Source organism: Cloeon dipterum, chromosome X (genome assembly GCF_949628265.1).
Source record: "Cloeon dipterum chromosome X, ieCloDipt1.1, whole genome shotgun sequence".
Lineage (NCBI taxonomy): Eukaryota > Metazoa > Arthropoda > Insecta > Ephemeroptera > Baetidae > Cloeon > Cloeon dipterum.
The window spans coordinates 5,775,539-5,792,699 of NC_088790.1; the positions used below are offsets into that span (position 1 = coordinate 5,775,539).

The 17,161-nt window shown below is 36.2% G+C and overlaps 1 protein-coding gene across 1 annotated transcript; it reads right to left on the bottom strand.

Moving 5' to 3' along the window:
* Positions 1 to 5,632: 5,632 nt before the first annotated feature.
* Positions 5,633 to 8,293, bottom strand: LOC135946783 (cullin-1-like). Its single transcript, XM_065495149.1, has 7 exons — positions 7,891 to 8,293; positions 7,607 to 7,832; positions 6,911 to 7,560; positions 6,709 to 6,853; positions 6,449 to 6,648; positions 6,157 to 6,375; positions 5,633 to 6,106 (listed from the first exon to the last, which is right to left on the bottom strand). The coding sequence occupies exons 3-7, from the start codon at positions 7,052 to 7,054 to the stop codon at positions 5,972 to 5,974; spliced, it is 843 nt and encodes a 280-aa protein (XP_065351221.1). The 5' UTR covers positions 7,055 to 7,560; positions 7,607 to 7,832; positions 7,891 to 8,293; the 3' UTR covers positions 5,633 to 5,971.
* Between the last annotated feature and the right edge of the window lie 8,868 nt (positions 8,294 to 17,161).

Below are 17,161 nucleotides of genomic sequence, written 5' to 3' on the forward strand. Positions count from 1 at the left end.
ACTATTAACTCAAAAAGCACACCGCTCTCATATTGAGCAAAGGCCACCCACAACTCTCTCGTAAAAGGGAAACAAACTCTCTCGCGGCAACGCACGTTAGAGCGAATACGCGCCGCGCTGCACTCATATGTTTGTGTTTAATTCCCAGCACTAATTAATAGCTCATTAGTGCGGTTTAATCTTCCTTCTACGCGCTGAGAGGGACTCAAATTATGTGTATGATGATCTCATCATAGAGCACACACGCTTTTTTCCTTAATGATCACCGCAGCAGGTCCAAAAAAGCAGTGTCAGTCACACGTGTATATTGCTTCACGCGGGGAATCGTTATTTATCGTAAAATGTATATCATCATCGCACGCCGCAGAGAGAGAGAGAGAGAGAGAGAGAGAGAGAGAGAGAGAGAGAGAGAGAGAGAGAGAGAACAACATACGAACGAAGCGGCAAGTAATCAAACACAAACACACTGCACGCAACATTTTTTGCATATTCCAGTGATGAGATTTTCCCCAGCGGAGATAATTATTCATAGGTCTGAACTAAATCAAGAAGCACAATTAATTAAAAAAACTTCCTTATTGCTAAACAGGAATATGATTGGAAGTTTCAGTTTTATAAACACTTGCATAATCTCTTCAAGTGGATTGGTATACAAAAGGCAACAATTTAAAATATAATTCGAATTATTGACTCAAATTTGCAGTAACGGCAGTTTAATTTCAGAAGATTGCCATATTTCTCAAAAAATTAAATTGGTCTTTTGGTGATTTCTCGCTTGATTTTGATTCTTCGGTGAGAGAATAATGAGATAAATTTTCCCTCGTGCGAAATAAATCATGATTTTCAATAAGGAGATATTATTGCTCGACCGCTTAATCGCATGAAGCAAAATTTGTAGGCGATTTCCGCATAAATTTAAACCACAATTTCAGCTCTTTCCTATTCAGAGTATATTTTTAAAAAGAGGTATTTCAGAACATAAAACGCAGTCGGTATAGAGAGGGGACCCGGGACGGGTTTTTGGTCCCGTCCCTGTCCCATCCCAGAGAAAATAATCCCGTCCCTGTCGCTGCCCCATTTTTGTTTTTCGGGTTCATCCCTGTCCCGTCCCTGTCCCTGTTAGCTCTTAACCTTGTCCCTGTTTAGTCCCGCCCCCTCAGCCCCTTACCAGATTCGTAAATTTTCAAAATTTTACTGAACTTTTATAATTGGTCATTTTTTGTCAGTAATTAAAAATTGTATGTATACATTTACATGTAAATTGTAACCTCGCAGGAGTGTTCAATTTTAAAGATAGGTCAGTGGAGATGACAGCGACTTTTTACTAGTCCTGGTCGCGGTAAAATTGCGCTTCGCTCAACAACCACCCAAATTTTATTTGTCGAATTGATTGTAGCCCTTTTCTTGCAACAAGGAAATTCGCGTTTGGTTGTTGAAAGTTGCACCATTTTCCGCTACCAGGGAAATTTATTGCTTCCATATGGTTCCCAAAAACCTGAATTTTTTCGGAAAAAGCCACACTGCATTACAAAAAAATGTTTTGCTTTTTTCCTTCAATTTTGCGCATTTGTTAGAAACACGTGCATTTTTTTGTAGAAGATAAAACATTCTCACGATGGATGACCAAATATAGGGATTTCACAAAATCTGTATAAAAGTCACTGGTTCAGAGTCTGTTCAGGGTTCCCCAATTTTGCAATGCGCAAAAATGCACCACTGCATTTTTTGCGCATATAAAAGGTAAGAAACCCACCAGTTCTGGGTTTTCTACATTTTTGTTCTTTAACCCGAAAAGGTCACATTTTGCGCTAAAAAAAGTTGAGCATTTTGGAAAATTGCGGTTTATGTTACAATAGTCTGTCTTTTGTGGAAACCAGTGGCATTTTTACTTAATTTTAATAATCCCATTTTTTGGTCGTCCATCATGTGAACTTTTTATTTTCATTAAAAATGCATGTTTTTTTTAAAAAAAAAATACATAAAAACCCGTAGAACGTTTGTGCAATGCAGTGCGATTTTTCTGAAAAAATGCGGGTTTTTGCGAACGCTGTACTGGTCACCAAGATACCATAAACTTTAACTCTCCATTCAACATTTTCCAAAATGTTGACTTTTTTGGCACGGAATATTTAACTTTTTTGAGGCTAAATTCGGAAAAATTCGTTTAAAACCAAAACTAGTGTTTTCCAGCTGCTTTTTTGCGCAAAAAAAACCAGTGGTGCATTTTTCCATATTGCAAATTTGGTTGACTCTGATTGCTTCCTTTCCTTCTCAGACTGACAAACTGAGAATCTTTGGCCTTTTAATTTTAATGGTGCCATTGCTGCCGATAAACTGTCCCTCGTCCCGCTGCAGTTTGTCCCTGTCCCGTCTCATCCCTGTCCCGAAATTCAAAATTCGTCCCGTCCCTCAGGGAATGCCTCAGGGACGGGACGGGAATCCCGTAATCCCTTTCCCTGGTCCCCTCTCTAAGTCGGTATCCAACACTTTGTTGAGGTGTTGTGATGTTTTGTATTTTCCTGACACGCCGCAAACAAAAGAATGCGAATGTCAAAGTGTATAGTGCAAGAGTTATTTGATTTTCCCACATCCATTTGTTCAAATGGACTGAGAAAAGACACGAGGAAGAAAAACGCGCCTCCCGCGGGCAAAGGCAAGGCAAAAGCAAAGGGCCACAAAAGTAATTTTAACACTATTTATTGTAAAATTTGAAAATTACCTTTGTTACCAATGTCATTCATCATATTCTCCGGTTGGATGAAAAGAAACCGCCGCTCGCAACCGCTTTTTGCCTCTGAGGTTTTTTGATAATAGCAGATGGCCCGTTTTCTTTCGATGCGCGCTGCTGCTATCCCGCTGCGCACTTTTTACCCGCTAGTGAGTGAGTGAGTGCATCTCATCACCAGGCGTGGGCGTTCACACTTACACGGCTCTCCTTTGTCATGCTAAACGAGTCGGCATCCACTTTGTGTTTTTATAATTCGAATTTAACATGGTGATTGAGAATACACGCAGCGCACGCCCTTCTTTATTAATCTCTGATACACACACACTCACACACGGCTTTTCGCTGATGGTGATCGCCGCCGCGCCGAACATTATCTTTCTCCGATGCTTTCGCTCCCATCTACCCCTCAGCCCGAAAGAAAGAAAGGAATCGCCCGTCCGGCAGGCCAACCGGACGGCGTGAGCAGGGCATATTCTCTAAACGGATTTGTGCCACTTAAAAGGGCCGATTAATCTTCATGAAATTCGCCGAGCGACGCGGAGATTTTTCTTGGAGATAAATTCAATACCGCGTAAATTGTTTCCCTCCTTTAAAGTTATCTTCGGCGCTGGTAACATGCTCTACGCGAGCCTTTTTTGTTCGTTCGATTGGCATTTGGCCAAATTTGATCGTTTAAAATATAATATAACATACACACCCATAAACAGGTAACTCTTGAGATTGGATTCGTATAAATTACCAAGAAGAACAAATTCTTTGCAGCTTCGAAAAATCAGTGAATATGATAGTAAAATACTTTTCAAAACATACAATTTTAAATTTTAAAAAATATTTCACATTATTATGTTCTCTCCCTGAGCCCGATTGAAGAAACACCGAAAATGATTTCCTAGGCCAAGGTAAAGCTTCAAAAGTGGTGGTGTCTTGCATTATCGAAAGATTGCTTGAAAAACTCGACTTGTTCGTGTGTTCGTGCTTTGTAAATTTTTGTCAACTCCAAATCTCGGGTTCTAACAATCAGTATCGCAAAAATGACCCACTGTTAGACTCATCTCAACTTCCCCTGACTAGCAGTAAGTTTGCTTACCTCAACCGTTTCAACCCTCATGAATTTTCTTTACCTCATATTAATTTTCTTCCTCCGATCCGTGACATTTCGTTACTTTCAATTTTCTTGTGTCTCAACATTTAATAATTTGATCAAATTTTTAGTGAATGCATGCTTGAGAACAGATTAATAGTTGATTGAAAGCGCATTATAATATTTCCGTTGAAAACTTCCAATAAAAGAATGATTGATGCAGAGGAAGGCGTGCTGATGGGTGCGCTGCACTTGAACAAAAATTCGAGCATAATAGAAATCGGGTGGCTGAAAGGATGTGGAATAATGCGACGTGTCGGCTTTTCCATTGTGCCCCCCAAAATGCGTGCCCAAATTATCAATTAGTTTGCCTCATAATTTACGGCTTTCGCGACAATTTTCCCTTTCAGCGCCGCATTAAAGCAGTCTTCCGTGTGTCAACTTTGACTCTGTGTGAACAGCATTAAATTAAGTATACACCACCCACGTTGCATGTGTACACTGCTAGCGGGGCACATTCAATTTTACTGGCCTCATGATAAATGATATATAAATAAATTATTTATTTTTTCTACATTTTTAAATGGATCTCATTCTGGTTTTCATATGAATGAAACAGAAGCAAAAATATATATGTTTATTTGTTATTTGTCGTTGTTTTTTGTTTTGGTATTGTCAAAATATTATTACCAAAAAATGACCCGATTCCAGCTTTTAATGTTTACTCATTATGAAAGAAACAAACAAAAATAAGGATGTTGTGCGTATTTACTTTAATCTTATTTCAAATATGAATGAATTCATTCATTCATTCATTATTTCAAATATATGTCATAAATATTTTTTATGTTACGGCATCAATTATTTACACATAGCACAGCTTCTAGGTTTTTCAGTTTAATGAATTTATTTACATACATAACTGGACGGGTGAAATTGTGGATAGCCCTTGTGTTCTCTAACGCTTGCAGACGCGGCACAGGTGTTCTGGCTGAGAACAGAATTTTGACGAGCATGGAAATCAATCAGCAGCCTGATGGATTGCCCTAGCCAGCGCGCACACTCGCTATTATAGAAGAAGCACAGGTGCCGGCCGGGCCAGGAACATGCTGCTTTTTAGCCGTTCGTGCGCTTTTCTGTATTCTGCTCAGCCAAAGATTGATTTTTATTGCCTTATTAGACGCTATAAAATTAACATAACACAAGCGCGGAGGTCCTTGTTAAGCGCATCGCTAACTAATCAAGCCTACCTGACGATTTAATCGCTCTTAATTGGTCTAATAGTCGCGATCAGCTTGTGCGACATACTTTTATCAATTTAATTGAGCAATTCGTGTGCACGACCAGTGCACGCACATGATCTGATAAGTGCGCGACTACACATTGTAAAAATGTGCTGCTTTTTGCGCGTTGCATGCAAATTTTAATTACGCCTAATTGCAGACTAGATGCTCGACTCTCAGTGCGCAATACATCTCCTTCTCTATATGTGCCAATTTGTGCATACATTAACTGTTAAATATTGTAAAAGATAAGAAATATTTAGAACGTTGGTGAGAAAATTACACGCTTCACTTTGGGAAGCTGGTTCCGGTTTAGTTGCACATACACGTGAAGATATAAATATTCATAATTATTTAAAACAATATTAAAATCTTTAGTTTCTAGCGCTTTCCAATAATCTGCATTTCTGGTTGAGTGATGCATGAATATTTTAATCTTTTCTCAACTAATTTTTTTTAAAAAGAAAGCAATTTTTTCTGATCAGTATCACTCTGCATTTTATTTCAGCTGGATCTATTTATGCTTATGGATGAGCTTTTATAGGTTAGCGACAACTAATGGGCACATTTGGCGCCGCCAACTTTAGGTGACAAACAAGCGGCAATACAGTATAAAATAACGTAATTATTTTTTTTACTTTAACAACTTAATTATTAGCTGAGATCATCCTGAGTTTACAAGTTTGTGTATCAAATAAAATGGTAACTAAATAATTGCAACAAAACTGCAATAATTTAAGTAACAATTTGAAAAATACTGCGGCAAATATTCAGAAATTTCTGTAAATGCACATTTTTAACAAAAATTTACATTCTTGACAATCACCGTTATTAATTTTAAGCCCAATAAACGATTTAAGTGGCTGTCCAAAGAACGAACTAGGGAACGTGGTATCTGTACAGTTTCTTGTTATTAAGGTCCTCTACCAAGTACTTCCCATCAATTAGATCGGCAGTAGCCCTTTCAAACATCGGTATTTCCAGCTCAAATTTATCTTCAAGAATTTGCCGCACCTATGGAAACCAGATTACAATAAGATATATAATTATTAAAAAAATATTACCCCAGAGAGAAGATGGTCGTGGCTCACTGGCGAGTTCCGCTTCGCGAATCTAACTATTGCAGCCTGAATGATGAATCGCCTATGTCGGAGGACAATCTCAATATCTTCAGTCTTTTCAAGAAATGCTTCGCAATGTTCTGGTCTGCTCGGAATTTTAACTTTGGTATTTGCATTCCTGTACTTGAAATTCAGCGATAACTGGCAATTCGCGCTGAAAACCTACAAATAATGCCGTTTTAAAAATTAGAAATTAATTAATTGCAATTTTTATAACCGTCGGTATTTTCTATACCTTTGGGTCAGCGATGAGGAGTTTGCTTTCGACCAGGCAAGCAAGCTGATCAATGAGGGTATGTTCAGGGATTGAGAGAGTCTCTTTGATGTCCATGAAGCCAAGATGGTCATTTTTTTCGAAAAGGAGTATGATTGCCATTTGATAGGTGTTCATTGAGAGCATGTAGGGCTTGTCTAAATAGTTAATTGCCATTTCACCTGTAAGAATATAGATTTCAGTTCATAATTCTTCTCTTTACATTTATAGAAGCTTAATACATTTGCTTTGTTGGTAATTCCAGATCAGCTTCCGATGGTCGTAGGAGAGCCTATGAATGCTTTCGTACTTAACCAAAGCAGCCTTCAACTCGCCAGATAGTTCGATTTGGGTACGATCTGAGCTGCGTATTGGCCAAGTATTGGACTGGAGGAAAATTATTAAGATTTTGATGCTATAAAAGATTAAGAGAAGTCTACTCACTTTCATGACCTGGGCGGAAAATACGAAGTCATTTTCATTTTTCGTGACCATGGATGATCTGTTGAACATTTCGAGCATCATGTCTGACGCTAACACGTCTTCAATCATGGCGTTGATATTGTAGATCATGGTTGGGTTCATCATTCCCCACTAAAACAAAAGTATGCATATATAGAAATTATCAAAAACAGTTTGGGCATTCATTAATCACCTGCGGCAATCGTTTCAAAAGTGCCCTTTCGAGTACCAATGACCGAGAAACCTTCTGGAGAAGTCGTTTCGCGGTCAAAACAGTGTACAATCTTTCAAAGACATCCTTTTCGAGGAGGATTTGGTAAATAGGGCCTATACGATCAAATTCCTCCTCAATTTCGATCTCTGATAGGTCCTTGTTGCGCATGAGGGTGTCAAGTAATTTTGCCAACTGTTGATATAGGTTTGGTTGTATGGTCATAATATGACAAATTTTAGATAAAATAAAAATTAACCTTCTCGGTGGACTTGCAAGGAGAGTTTGAATCAGTTTTCTTATTCAAAATGGGTGCTACAGCCTTGTTCAGCAGGTCCAAAAACAAACTGTCACCTCTAAAGAAGTTTTTGATCATTTTATACTCCTCTGCGTAAAGTTTAACGAGGGCCTCTATCAGCTGCTACAATTTACAATTAAACCGTGCATTTATTTTTTAATAAACCTACGTCATTTTGAGCCGATTTTTCCACAATTTCTGTTGTTTTTCTTTGGATATTTGTATCAAATGTCGAGGTCAAGTAAAACATGTCAATGCCATCGCAGTCCGCCTTGTACAGTCTTGCGAGCGCTTCATATTTCTCTTCTTTGAACAATCTGTCCACAGTACTTAGTAATATAGGTTTGACTGGCGCATAAAATGTGTGAAACATATATGCATCGACGATAGCTGGCCTGAAGAAAGTTTATCAAGGTTACAACTTACAAAGTTTTAAAAAGGTTATAAAATTACTCTTCGGGAAAAATTGCCTCTATCCAAACATAATCCAATTGGCATTTTTCTGTGACAAACTTCATGATACGCAAATGCTCATCCTGCTCGTCTCTCTCCAAGTAGCTGCTCACTATTTCAATGTATGTTTCACTCAAAGGTGTAAAAAATTGTTGTTTCAATACAACTTCGAGTGCCTACAAGAATTTTGTCAGAAAAATATCAAATTACACTACTAAAGCGAAATCTCACTCTGTCTGATTTATGTAATTTTCTTGGATGGTAAATGAAGGTGAGATTTTCGAGTGCTAGTTTCATTTCTGGTAGGAACTCCTCGTTCCTATCGCCTTGTCTAAATTCTTGGACTAAATTTACCATAGCATTCATCAGGTAATCCTGGAATCCGTTATCTTCCAGCATTACGTTGTACCACGAGCTCAGGCCTACATGGAAGTTATTGGCATCAACTTGTTAAAAAAGGATAATTTTTATTACCTATTGAAGCAACGTCTATCGACAAAATTTCCAGACGTTTTGGGTAAACGTCATTGCTAGAAATATTATTTTTAGCGGACCTATAGTGGGTATTAAAAAAGCTTGAAAAAATAATTTCATTTTATTGAATTTTTACTTGTAAAGAAGCCGCAGGTTTTCACAGGCCTTTGCGTAAAGGGCCCATTGCAGGTTGAAATTTGAAACGTACAACTCACAATGATTTCTAATTTCAGAGAAACGTGTCATAATTTCTCTTGCGCGAGCAATTGAAAGCTCTCTTGCCTGTTCGTAAATGAATTTGACGAAATGAAGGTTGTGATTTCTCGTTTTAATTTGGCTGGAAATTAAGAATTTGATTATAAGTATCGCAAATGAGATTTCTAGATTTTTAACTTTTATAACTCAACGTTGTATTTCTTTTTAACTTTTCATGCTCACTTAAACACAAAGTAGGGTGATTTAAAATGCTCTATTCACTCACACGTATGAATCTTTGAAGTCCAAGAAATTTAACGGCGCCACTGATTGGGAACGTAAAATTTTTAAAACATCACGCTTTATTAGAGCCCAGACAACTTCAAAATCATCCATTATTGAGCCTGTCATATTGAAGATCTGAAATTAGATTGGGAAGTTGATGATGTGCAAAGAAAAATAGATATATAAAAAACAGGTTAAAAGTGAAAAAAATATTTATTTTTAACGATTGTAATTAGGATAGGAGTTGAAAAAGAAAAGCTGTATCGGAATAGTGCTATATAGCGCGGAAGACAGAGAGGGTCCCAGCCAAAAAGTGATATTACTTTGTAATCCACCAACCAGTTAATGAGCAATAATAAATTATTTCATTATTTTTAATTTCGCTATTTGTATAAATATTTACGAAATTTAGTTGATATTATAAACAATTCTATGATTCTATTATTGATGTTTTGAGAGTAGAGTTATGCTGAATAATTCTTTACTTTATTTAAAATAAAAATAGTAAAATAGTTCATTATTTCAGTGAATTTTAATAATTTGATAGACTTTTAGGGTCGAACTTTAAAACTTTGCCCTTTTCATTCAACCTTGACCTCTAAAAATTCCAGCCAAAGGATTTTGATAAGTGGATAAATTGATGCAAAAGAGAAAAACACAAGATCGATAATTAAATATTTCCTCCCGTTGTCTATGTAACCGAGTTCTTTTGTTGAAAGCAAGAAATTTGTCCCTAAAGCCGTTGGAAAGGTGTGGAAACCAGCAAGTGGCGAGTCGGCGCCGGAATTAAAAATTGAATTCAAATTTAAATATATATATATAAAGCTATTATCAATTAAATAAATAAAAATTACATAAAAACTACATACCAGTAAATCACAAGAGATTTCAGAGCTGATATTAGAACGCTAAGGATTCGACTCTGCTCTGCTCGAATTGGATATGAACTAAAGCTATAAGTTGTTATAACATTGGTCAGCAATCGCACCCCTTCGTAACAGAACCATCGAAAAATATTTTAGAAATTTTTGTTATCTTTTCCCTTTTGAACCCAGCAAAACAAGAACAATGGCTACATTATGTTATTTAATTGACAAGGAAAATATTTCCCCTTTGTAGCCGTTTTCGACACCGCGCTCGTCAAATCAATAAACAATCAATAATTGTTAAAGTTCCCCATGAATTTTTCAGAATTCAATTACAACTCTTTCTCTGTTTTAGTTTTGATAAAAGTTCCATGTTATATTGAATAGTTTCTACAATTTTAAAATAGACTTTGCGCTCCTGCTCCGAGCTAGGGGGAGGTCACCGAGGTATGATGACAGTCAATCGTCTCAAACTGGAGAGAGCTCTTGTTTGAGTGTAGGCAACCTGCTTTACAACCTAGTTCCGCAGGTTGCATATTTACACACTTTTTGCCTCGATGACTCAAAATAAATTAAAAAATATCATAAACTATTTATAGTTTATTTTATATAATTATTTTCATCTAGTTCATTTATTATTTGAAATGGGCGAACCTCTGATAGCGAACACTTATCCGTTTTTTCTCAAAAACATCATCGTGAACAAATATCAAGGGCGCACGGACACGGACCTCATTGTAGGAAGCCCAATACAGAAAAGGAAACAAATTTTTAATAATAATTATTCAAGACATGGATCATTACAAAAAATATATTATTTGAAATATCCAAGCAATTGACAAAATTGTTTATTTGAATCAGGAAAAACACAACTAATTTTAACAATAATAAGTCACATATATTAAAATGGCACAATATTACTATTTAAGTAAAATGTATCATGCAACTAAACAAATAGCCTCTCTTTCAGAAAATAGTAATAAATTCTGTTATAATCTTTGCTGGCTGATGAGTATGTTGCACGTCATGCACCCTCGTATCAAGCGGAGAAAGCACCACCGCCGCACTCCCAATCTCTCCGGTAGAGGCGTATTCATTCATTCGCCTCTGTCTGTAGTCCAGGTGGGAATTGCAGGTAATCTCAGGAGAGGGCGCTGGTTACCTCATTCTGCCAGGGCCAGGGTTGATTCAAGGCCTGGACCGGAGGAGAGTAGTAAAGTCGTTGCTTTTGCGGTGTCTTCTCAGTCGGGCTAAAGTCAGCGTGACAGGACACGTTCATATTTCATGAAGATTGGGCGGAGAGATTGCTATTAAGGAAAATATGAATCATTTTTATGCAAATACACGCGGAGCGGCGACTGATGGAAACCTTTATGAATACACTCACGTCGCATAAATTTTTACCCGCCTATACCTTTTTTATAGGTTTCTTCCAGGCGTGTTCGTAATTTTGAATAAAGCTTTCCGCATATGTAATTTTGTCACTGTGTAAATTGCAAGCTGTTCTTTGTCATGGAAATGATAGCGAAAGGCGACGGCTTCGACATTGAAAAATTATTTGATTTCGTCCGAGGAGCGTTTGTCATGATCGCGCGAATAAACGGGTTTTTTATTGTTGTCATCTTGGAAATAATAAAACGTATGAAAATTTTGCATATATGAAAGTACACTTTTTGCATTTGTATACAGCTTAATAAAATCGAGAGGCAAAATAAATTATTGAGATGAAGGGTAAAATTATTCTAAATTTAACTTTTCAAGTGGCAGAACGTATAATGATGCGTAGGGATATAATTTTCTCTAGATAAAGAAGGTTGATGGAATAATACGCGTGTGGTGATTGGGCATTAGTATAGTTAAGAGGCATAATCAAAGCCCGGCGCGCGGTAGTTATTCAATGGAAAGCGCGCGTCTTGATACAGAGCTCTATTCAAATAATGGCCCATTTCCTCATTACGAGGCGATTTTTTCACTGACGTGTCGTTCTAAACCGACGTTCGAAGCTTCCAGAGGAACGATTTTTACTTTGGTCCTAATCCCAAATTTTGTCTATCTTCTAGACTTTGGAAGTTTTAAGCCGAGAATAACAAAAGCTACTACATAGCTATAGACGAGACCTGACAACTTCTACTCACTTCTGATTCAAAGGATATTTTTACAAATCATTCACTTAAATTAATTTACTAAGTCAAATCTAAATTATACCAGAAAAATGACACCCAGAGAAAACAAATAATAAATTTATCAAACAGATATTTTCATCATTTACCGCAGATTTTAAATATGCATGTGTATTAACTATGTTCAAATCAAGAAAAGAATTATACTAACATCTAACATCAATTAAAAAATTTATTGCTCAAGATTAGTTATTTGTTTCACTTCTTTTGTATAATATGTGATATCAGTGAAATAAAGATGATTAAATAAACGCTTGAAATATAAGTTTATTTATCTCATATACTATACAGCGAGTAGAAATAGGAAATTATTTAATTTGTTCGTTATTTTAATGAAAATATTAATGAAAAAAAATTATCTTCCTCTTGAGCTACACATAGAAGTACAGTGATCTATTTTGTGATAAAGAATAAAATAAAAATTTAAGAGTTAAATATATATGAAAATTGCTCTGTTGGAGAGCAATATATTAAAGAAATTTGAACTACATTTTCCCAGTTTAATTTATTTTAGCTCTCCTCAGTTTAAAAATCGGTGGTTTGATCTAGAAGTAAACGTTTTAAATCCCAACTGAGCGCTGTGAATTTTAGATGATCGATTTATTTATTTATTTCCAAAATGATTAGTTAAAAAATATTTTGACAGAAAATTCGCTGACGACAAGGGCTTGAGAGCTTTTTTTAAATAGATGGCCACTAACTAGCCGTTGAAAAAATAAATTGCAGCAATAGATACCAAACAGAAGTCCAATGGTATTAGGGGGTGTGAATGAGCCACGCTCGCCCTTAAGAAAATATGCATATGGTCAGTATATATGTGAGTACACGTGCCAGGCAACTGGTGCGGATATTTCAATAGCCACGTTTGCTGACGAGGCTTGGGATTAGCCGACATTGTAATATACAAACCAGAGCTCCAATTAATTCTGTGATTGTTCTACTAAACTTGCAGAGTTTTTTTTTAATTTCTTTTCCTGCGTCCATATACAAGCAAATAATGGGTAATTTTCACTTTCATCTTGGGAACTGTTCCAATTTTAAAATATTTTTCACTAATATAATGTTTAAAAAAAAAGTTTAAAAACAGTCGATTATTTGCGAAAAACGTCTAGAATTCACAGCTCTAATCTTATTGCCATGCCAGCAGTCATTTGTTCATTTTTTTGTTTCACGTTGGCATTATCAGGTGGCCTCTGCGCGTACGTGCAGCAGGCACGTTTAGCAAACAAAATCAAATTTGAGGTGTTAACAATTTGAGGCAACACGCGCAGGGGCGAGCGAGAAAGCAATATATTGTTTGTTAGCACATTAGGTATTCATCAAGGAAAAGGGCTGGGCTGCGATCAAGTTGATTCAAAACTCTGATCGCAAACACACATTTCTTGTCGGCGTAACACCCTTGTCCCGAATTTATAATTACGGCTGCGCATTCGTCCAATACCACGCACTAACAATAAAAAATGTCTATAGTTCCTAGAGCGCTGCAACGGGGAAATATTAAAGCCGTACGTCGTCTAACAAATTGGTACACACAAAAGAGAGCGGCATGATCTGACAGAGGCAGCAGCTGAGCAGGAATGCCTCGGTTCGAGGTGTGAAAAATAATTCCAGGCGAGATGAATTATCATGGGAGAGTCAGATTTTGAGAGTCCTTGGGCTCCGGAGCTGCCTGGGAGAGATGATTTATCTGAAAGATAGGGCATGAATACCTGCTGGGCCAACAAAATGCTCAGCGAGCGTCTCCACCTGAACCAACCGCGCGGCAACAATATAATAAAATATACGCTAGCTATATACATATATTATAAGCGGGCGGCGTACACAACACATTACATTGTAATGAAACGAGAGGTGGAATCCCTTTCTATACACAACGAGATTTATCATGACTTATTTCCTGCGATGCCTTTTCCGCCCCTTTGGCTGCTTGATTTGCCTTCAGGTCTCTTTGATTTCTTTCATAGCGTGTGAGATTAATTGTGAGGGGCAAATTGGAAGGAATTAATTTCTAGGTATATTCTTTCGTCGTAAATTTTGTGCCTTTTCATTTTCCTCCATTCTTATCGCACCCTTCGGATGAAATGAACGAATCATCTTGAACGAGTCCAGTCGTGCTGAGCAATTAAAAACGCCAATACTCTGACTCACTTTTTAACGTTGTATTCTTTTGCTTCCGATTTTTCTTTTTATTGTGAACTATGCAGGAAAATTTTATTCAAAAATTTTTGAATATAATTTTAACTTCTTTTTTTCTTCATAGATCGCAGAATTTAGTTTTTACTGAGATTCTTTCAACACGCGTGTTTCTTCGAGATTTTTTTAATTTTGAACCAAATAAGAATTTTATAACTATTTAAAAGGAATGATAGCTATGTATGTTCACCCTAACAAACTGATTCTTATATGGCTGTAAAATTAAGATTATCGACAATTTTTCTTTCTCATTAGCTTTGTAGTCATTGTGGGACCTTACACTTTTCAAAATTGACTTAAAAACGTCTAAAACTGTTCAAAATTAATGAATAATAAGTGACTATTTTTTATAAAGCCGCATCCCAAGCTGTGAAACTTTTATAAAAAAAAAATGACGTTACCCACCGCGATCATGGCGAAATGTGTACATCCGATTTTCACTGCAATTCATAATCAAAAAAGCTGTAATGTAAATATTTTCCACTTCAGAGGGAAAATATTTATTTTTAAAAAGTATTTGTTTTGAAATTCGTCCAAATAGTTTGATTTTCCTTAACAGATAATATTGTGAATCCCTTTTGTACCAATATACAGGATTGCATTCGAAATTGCTAAACGCTCTTAGTGTAAGAATATTTTTATTGCACAAGTTATTATGTTTTTGGCTAACAAAAGAAAAGCCCAAACTATATTACTTAATCCTCGACCATCTGTATTTCATTTCGCAAAATTTTGCTCATTGCAAAATGTGATGCTCACTCACATACCCTCGGACATTTTTTTCCTTCGGGCGGAGCACCAGCTTGCCACTATATATAACCGTGGACAAAACATCCCTTGAATCACTTGAGAGTTATTTTTCCACTTGTTACAACGGGCAAGTGTGGGAGACGTCCGCAGACTTAATTTCACTAACTTGGCAGAGTGAGAGTGGTGAGACAATTTTTCACTGGAGCTTAATTTCAATTCTTTTCTTACCAATCAATTAATTCCGAAGAAAAGTCCAATTCAATCGTTTAACTCGTTCCTATTTGTGTATCAATTATTTCAATAGTGTTCGCAAAAGAGTCAATAATTTTGAGGGATACAGTTCATTTTAATTACACACAATATAATTTCAACTGTATTGTTAAAGTTCCAGTTACAATATAATGTAGTTTGTTAAGTACACAAACCGGCTTCTTTGTTTTACCCTATAACAGAAACCACGCGACCTTAAGCCGTTCGTCTTAAATACATATTTTATCTCAGTTAAATTTCATTTTCTAAATTAAATAATATAAATATTTTAAATTCATTTTATGTTCTGAGAAGTAATTCTTCTAACGTAAATTTAAAATCTTCCATTTCCAACTTTGGGAACTAATTTAAGTTGGTGGTGTCAGAAATAAACCTGAAAGGGCACGGCTTCACACTGGGGAGTTCTGTCTTGCGGCCCGAATTAATGCCTGGATACGCAAAGATTGCAACGTAACTCTAGATAAAAGGCAAATTCTTGAATAATTAATCAGATAGATTATTCCTGACTAATTGTAAGTTGCAATTGACAATATTATGCTAATACGCGAGGTGTATTATATTATATTGAAATTGAAAAAAACCTAAGATTTTTGCTTTATGTTTTAACATAAAACTAATTATGTCTAAAAGTTGCCCTGCTGATCCGCAATAAAATCATTTTTTAATCTAAATAAAAAAACCTTAAATTCAATATCAAGCGATTCTATTTTGTCCGCAAAATCTTTCTGTAAGCATTTAAAGAATTTAATATTTCAAATGAATTAAAAAGGTTTTTAAAGTAACTTTTGTGAAATTATTTTATTGCAAATTTCTCTAAAACAAAATTCCAAAGATTAACCATGTAAAAAGTAACATAAATCCTATATTATCTCATTGGCCTTATCAAGAGACGCGAGCGCAGGACCAGTGAATAAACTTTTGTTCATTAATTTCACATGGAAACTAAGCTTGACAAAGCACGTCGAATGTAAAATAAATTATTTGAAGTATCTTGAGCGTCTGATCTGCGAAGTGGTCACAAAAAGCAGTAGTGACCCTATTTAGGAAAATCTGTCGCGCTCCTCTCGCCGACTGGACAATGGCATATAATATACGAAACAAATAATCTGAAATCCGCATCCAGTTTTTCGAGCGGCAGCAAGCAAAAACCCGACTCGCATATCAATACGCGCGCAGCACAGCGACAAGAGAAGCAACGTGCGCCGCGCGGAACATAATCCGGCGGAAAATTTGTGCCCAGCTCACAAAAGCGGTGTTTATTGTTGTGTTACCAGTTTGTATTTCCATTGTTTTACATGGCGAGAGTAATCCAGTCGAGCAACACCTTAATTGGCAACGGCTCGCGTGGTTCCTTTACGCAGAAAGCAAATAACAACAAGTAGTACTACCATATAGTTTGAGCTGTTAAAAATTTAGTGCCGCTGCTGGGAAAAGTACGTGGAAACCGCGCTGGTCGCTGCGGTTTAATTTGGCGAGAGATTGAGAGCAAAAAGAAGCTCTTAATCCAGATATCTGTAAAAGGAGACTTATGTTTTTTCGCGTTTGATACTTGTTGCTGACCACAACCTAATATAGAACTTGATATTCGAAATTTATTCTCTCTCATTGGCTTTCATTTCCAAATGCAACTTGTGTACGCTCATCACTGTTGAGATAAAACTGTCCTGCAGCTCGAGGAAGAAATAAGCAACAACTTTAATTCAGTTTTACTCAAGCGTAAAATATATAGCTTGATTTTAATCCCAGGCCAGTTAAATTTAATGGTCGGCAGGTGTGTAGTGTACGCTCATTGTAACAAAAATATATTATTACTTTTTTCTTTTATATTGAGGTATTGCAACTTGCAACTCAAGTATACACATTATTTTCACCAGAGTTTGGTAAATTTAATGATTCTTTGTTTATAGATCAAGACTGAATTTTTTGCAGTTTTGTGTTCATAAGTTTTATGCTATCTAACTAATTTGTTTAGCTATTTGCTATTTATAACAAAATAAGTAAATTAAAACATAATAAACAATATCCATTAAAACACGATGGAAGCGACTAAAGGTTACT

Coding starts and splice junctions, on each gene's coding strand:
- LOC135946783 (XM_065495149.1), bottom strand. CDS start 7,054: ATGATGAACCCAACCATGATCTACAATATCAACGCCATGATTGAAGAC. Junction 6,649..6,708: donor GAATTACCAACAAAGCAAAT/GTATTAAGCTTC, acceptor ATATTCTTACAG/GTGAAATGGCAATTAACTAT. Junction 6,107..6,156: donor ACGACCATCTTCTCTCTGGG/GTAATATTTTTT, acceptor TGGTTTCCATAG/GTGCGGCAAATTCTTGAAGA.